Source organism: Sinocyclocheilus grahami, unplaced genomic scaffold (assembly GCF_001515645.1).
Source record: "Sinocyclocheilus grahami isolate Dianchi unplaced genomic scaffold, SAMN03320097.WGS_v1.1 scaffold335.1, whole genome shotgun sequence".
Lineage (NCBI taxonomy): Eukaryota > Metazoa > Chordata > Actinopteri > Cypriniformes > Cyprinidae > Sinocyclocheilus > Sinocyclocheilus grahami.
In genome coordinates this window covers 866,383-871,855 of record NW_015505514.1, presented here as the reverse complement: position 1 = coordinate 871,855, position 5,473 = coordinate 866,383, and the positions used below count along the sequence as shown (strand labels likewise).

The window sequence follows — 5,473 nt, the reverse complement described above, 5'->3', positions numbered from 1 at the left end:
AAAATATTTAACACCCCTACCCACCCCCACAAAAGCAGGATGGTAGTGATCTCACACAGCTCTGACAGTGTGTGCACACATCTATGTGTAGCCATTCATCCACATTTGAACAGAGTGGACAGTGAAATCCTGTAAATACAGAGTGATAAGGAAGGAAAAAAATCAAACCTGCTTTAAAACACAGCAACACAACTGTAGCTGTATACCTTTTACAACAGAATCACTGCTTTTAACAAAAAAGCAAAACAGAAAGACTTATTTGACATCAAAACTAATCTAATATCTAATCGCTCTTGTGGTACTTTGATGTCACACACAGAACGGTCTGTGCAGTGCTGCTTCAAGTCCAACACCTATTGTGTTTTATTAGGAGACGCACAACAGTTCTTCTGTGGCTTTATAGGTAATATTTTCACGTACACAATTTAGCAATTTAGCAAACAATATTGTGTCTAATATATACCACAATATTAACTTCTTATTATTGAATTGTTGTAAATAAATATCACATTTTGCAATTGGTCAGTGTTCAAAAAATGCTGGGAAATCACTTCATGTAGCCCCAAGAGTGATTACTGATAAACTGTCTGAAAAAAAGAGTCATGTTTTAGAGAAGAAGAAAAATCACCCACTGACTTTCAAAGCTGCTACATAGTAATGACTTTCTACTTCTAGGACCTTGATAGAAATGTAGTGAAGGCAAAAGTACAATATTTGTCTTTCAAATGTAGTGAAGTTAAAGTCACAAGTTCCCAGAAAAAAAAATATTTATTTACACACTTGTGCCATCAAACTGTTGTATAAACGCAATATCACACCCGTAACTATGACACAGCTGATCACGCATATCTATACCATGCTGAAATAAAGCGATATCACATGGGAACTCACGTGATACTGCTCATATATAGCTAGTTTGTGAGGCAACATTTATCATTTTCATTTAGTTTAGATGAATGAAAATATACTTTTCATTTCAGTAGCCTAATAAAAGCTGTTTTTATTTTCAACACAGTCACACAAATGTTTTGTAAAAAAAAACAGTCATTAATTTTGAATAATTATGCCTCTTTATTCCCTGGAGTGTATAATAAATATATTTTTTAACTAATTAGACATGACCTATTTTTCTAAATGTCAAAACAATGAACACAGCCATCATGGTAGTTTTGAAACGTATGATAAAAATAAAAGAGATATTTGAAAAACCATGCACATGAGATTGCAGTGATTGCAGTAGCCTAATAAAAGCTAAAAGTTTAATTTCACATGGGGCAGGTCACCTCACGGAAGCAGCCATGTTGGATCACATTACCATCTGAATACTTTTTTTGTTTTTTGCCTGTTTTAACTTAAATGAATTCTTTTGGACAGTGGATTCTGTTTATTCCCCGTTTTAAAAAAATCCATATTTTAAACATGGTCTCAGACTTTTGGACCCGCTGTATGTAGAACGTCTGAATATCAGAAGAGTGGAATTTTTGGTGGAAGACAAACAGTCCTGGGCTGTTTTTACATAACCGGGACAAAAGAAAAAGAATGGTGATGACCTCACCAGTTTGGTGGTGCGGATGTTGAAGTGCCAGTATGTTAAAACACAGCTTGATTACTCCCAGACGCAGAGCTGACCGTAGACTACCTGATTAGAACCAGCGACCTGCTGGCATGCACAATAAGAGCTAATCAGAGAAGTTTAAGGAAACTAAATGGCAACACATGAGCGCATACGTAGGTCAGGACCAGTGAGCCTCTCTATGTGTGTACTGTAGGCCGAGAGAGACACGTCAGAGAGAGATGATAACCTCATATTTTGCCATGATAAAATACTGACCCTGAGTCACTGGTCACAATGGGCCCTATAATCAAGATGCAAGGTTGGGTGAAAATCAGAATTTAAGAATTTCCGTTTATTTGTTATAATGTGAATTGAACTGGTCGCACCCACAGAATACTGACCTGGAATTTAAATCAGAATGACATGAAAAAATAATTTAAAAGAAATTCAACACAGTCAACGTTTTGTGACCAAATATAAATATTAAATCATTTTGAATTATGCATATATACTGTAATACTGACCTGGAATTTAAATCAGAATGACATGAAAAAATAATTTAAAAGAAATTCAACACAGTCAACGTTTTGTGACCAAATAGACCAAATCTCAGAGAGAGAGAGAGAGAGAGAGAGAGAGAGAGAGAGAGATTTTATCAAATTAAATAGATTTTATAAGATTTTATTAAATATAAATGTCTAAGTGGCATTTCAAACACTGATTAACAATTTAATCTGTGGAAATGCACCATAAATTGTGTGTATGATAACAACATGTTTTGGTGTAATTCATATTGAAAAGTGACATGAATTATTTAAAACTGCAAATGAATATCTTGGAATTTCATCTCATTTTAATATAACTGCCTAAATTCTGAATTCTAAATTCTGTAATTGCACTGAAATCTAAAAATGCATTTGCATTTCAATTCTGAATGGCACACAGCAGCACTGTCATGATGACATTGCAACACAGACAACCTAAAGTTAATAAAGAAATACACAATATGCTTTTTTAGCAGACTTTTGAGATGCTCCATAGCCTTTCAGCAGCAGAATTCAACCATCTGTTTTGCGTGATGATCAGCCTGTGTGTTTTGGTGTGTGTGTGATGTGTGGAGTTTGAGAGCGTGCAGGTGATGTGTTCATGATTTGTGTTTCTCATGCATGTGTTTGTGATGTGTTGTTTCTAAGGGAGCGAGAGTTAAAAGCTGGCTTATGACATTGACCAGCATGTGAGAAATGACTGCAGGTATGTGCACTTCAACAGAAGCCAGAGCAGTCAACTGCCAGAAAGAAAAAGAGAAAGAAATCGTTAGTAATTTTAAATATATTTAATCTAAAATTTGAAATATAAAAATATATATTTTTATTATCTATGTGTACTGCAACTCAAAAAAATCCACAATAGCATAAAAGTAGTCTAATAAATGAAGTCTGTTGCATATATTCTAAGATTATTAACACATAAATTGTACTTGCAACTGCAAAGACAGTTTCCCTGAATGTGTAGGTGGAGGTTTACTTGAGATCCTTATTGGTTACATCACAGCTTGTCTCTGGGGTACCTGGTAAAACACTCTACGTGACAGAGATAGCTGGCTTGAGGAATCAGACACATTTATCAAGCCTAAGAAGACAGCTCTGTAACCGATGGGAGAGACGATCTGCTCTCGACCACAGCGGTAGCTGCTGTTGACAATGTTGTCACCTTCTGGAAGATGAATAGGTGAAAGGCTTTGAGGGATGAGGGGAGAAGAGACCGGGAACATTTGAGTCCCAGTGGAATACTTGACGGTCCGTAATCTGCTCTTCACTAGGTCTGGCCGTCACCCTTCATCGTCTCATATGGAGCCTCCTGCCAAACTTTGTGTGAGAGTCTCTGTCTCTCTTTCCTTCCCCTGGCTCTCTTTTCCTTCAACACATGACTTTCAGAATGAAACACAACATGAGGATATAATGCTCCAACAACAGGCTCATGCTGTGGTCAACTCCTCCTGGGAAGTCATTACAGTATTTTAGCATGATGTGCGTGTAAGCTGGCTTGAGGAATCAGACACATTTATCAAGCCTAAGAAGACAGCTCTGTAACCGATGGGAGAGACGATCTGCTCTCGACCACAGCGGTAGCTGCTGTTGACAATGTTGTCACCTTCTGGAAGATGAATAGGTGAAAGGCTTTGAGGGATGAGGGGAGAAGAGACCGGGAACATTTGAGTCCCAGTGGAATACTTGACGGTCCGTAATCTGCTCTTCACTAGGTCTGGCCGTCACCCTTCATCGTCTCATATGGCGCCTCCTGCCAAACTTTGTGTGAGAGTCTCTGTCTCTCTTTCCTTCCCCTGGCTCTCTTTTCCTTCATCAACACATGACTTTCAGAATGAAACATAACATGAGGATATAATGCTCCAACAACAGGCTCATGCTGTGGTCAACTCCTCCTGGGAAGTCATTACAGTATTTCAGCATGATGTGCGTGTAAGTGATATTAGACTAAATAAAATGGGCTGATTGGACAATTTCATTTTTTTTCTCCCTTTTTCATTTCCAAACAAAAACACAGGATTTTAGCACTAATGGACTAATAGAACTAATGCTACAATTAGCTCATCAGTGCTAACTGATTTACTGTACACTTCAAGTGGAATCTGAAACACCAATGAGGTTGTATTCCACTCATATTTCTCAATAAATCCTGAGTTGCGATGATGAAGGATGATGATGATGAAAGATGGTGGCATTTTGCAAAGTTTTGAGTCCTGTATTTCAATCATTTTAATTAGTTAAAATACTTAATTATTTAATAGATACAACACATCAATCAATCATATAAGTTGTTTAAAACTAATCCAGGTGTATTTGTTAATTGACTACCAGAATTCCCTTTTCAGTTTTCTGATGCTGTTAATGGTCACATCACATGCAGGTAAACTCATAAAACGGTCAAACTTTTCTTTAGTTGTTTTTATTTTACAGTTATTAATTTTTTTTTATTATTGAATTTTTATGATTTAATTAATTACAAGTTTTTCATCAACTCACGAACCCCATGCAGCTCCCTCACAAACCCCCAGAGTTTTGCAGGTTTGGAAAACCCTGCATTAATACAAAAGAAAACAAAAAGAGCATTTGCCATCATTTTGTGACTTTACTTCATTTTGGGTACTTTAATATGTTGTTTCTGACTCAAATTGTTGTCTGGCATTTTAAAAACAGCTGCCCAATTTGGATGTATCCTATAGAAACTTCTCAGGTAGACCGGAAGGCAGCAAACTGATTTTGCCTTCCATGCGCTGCCACTAGGCATCATTCGAAATGTAGCTGGGTGACACAAGCCTCTTCAACTTCAGTTTAACTAAATGCATGGTATTTTGAGTCGAGCCTCACCACTGTTCATCAACAACATGCAAAATGCATACAAACTAAATGAACATTCACAACTACAACTAAATTCTCACCTAGAAACCACTAAAGAAAATGAAGATGACAGACAAGTACGCAGGTGCTCAAAGAAAGCCGTCCATCACAGGCTTATTTCCAGGGAAACACAAAAACCAGTTAGAGGTCACTTGAGGACCCATCAGGCATTAATGGGGCCGGACTTTATTGTGTTTTCGCAGGAAAAGACCCTTCCGTCCAATCAAAGTGTTGAAAAGGTCCTTGAGGATTTGAGTGTGATGGGAATGGCAGAGGCTCTCCAGAGGTCTAAGTAGGATGATGAGCGGAAAAATGCTGTCCTTTCTGCCCACTGTATACCTCACAAGTGCAACCAATTAGAGTAATTGAAAAAAGGGAGACATGTCCAATTAATAGTTTGTTCAGAGGAAGCAGAAATGGTGTAGAGTGGTTTGAGGCCATTCGAAAGCAGGAAGAAAATTGGCAATTATTTACGTCTCACATGCCAACGCCATTATCTGGC

At 37.5% G+C, this 5,473-nt stretch overlaps 1 protein-coding gene across 1 annotated transcript in view; it reads left to right on the top strand.

The window, feature by feature from the left end:
* LOC107602777 (uncharacterized) overlaps positions 1–5,267 on the top strand; it is an 18,807-nt gene extending 13,540 nt beyond the window's left edge. Inside the window, exon 5 of the mRNA XM_016295351.1 lies at positions 5,175–5,267. Within this exon, the coding sequence (XP_016150837.1) occupies positions 5,175–5,267 (93 nt within the window). The remainder of the gene's footprint in view (positions 1–5,174) is intronic.
* The last annotated feature ends 206 nt before the right edge of the window (positions 5,268–5,473 follow it).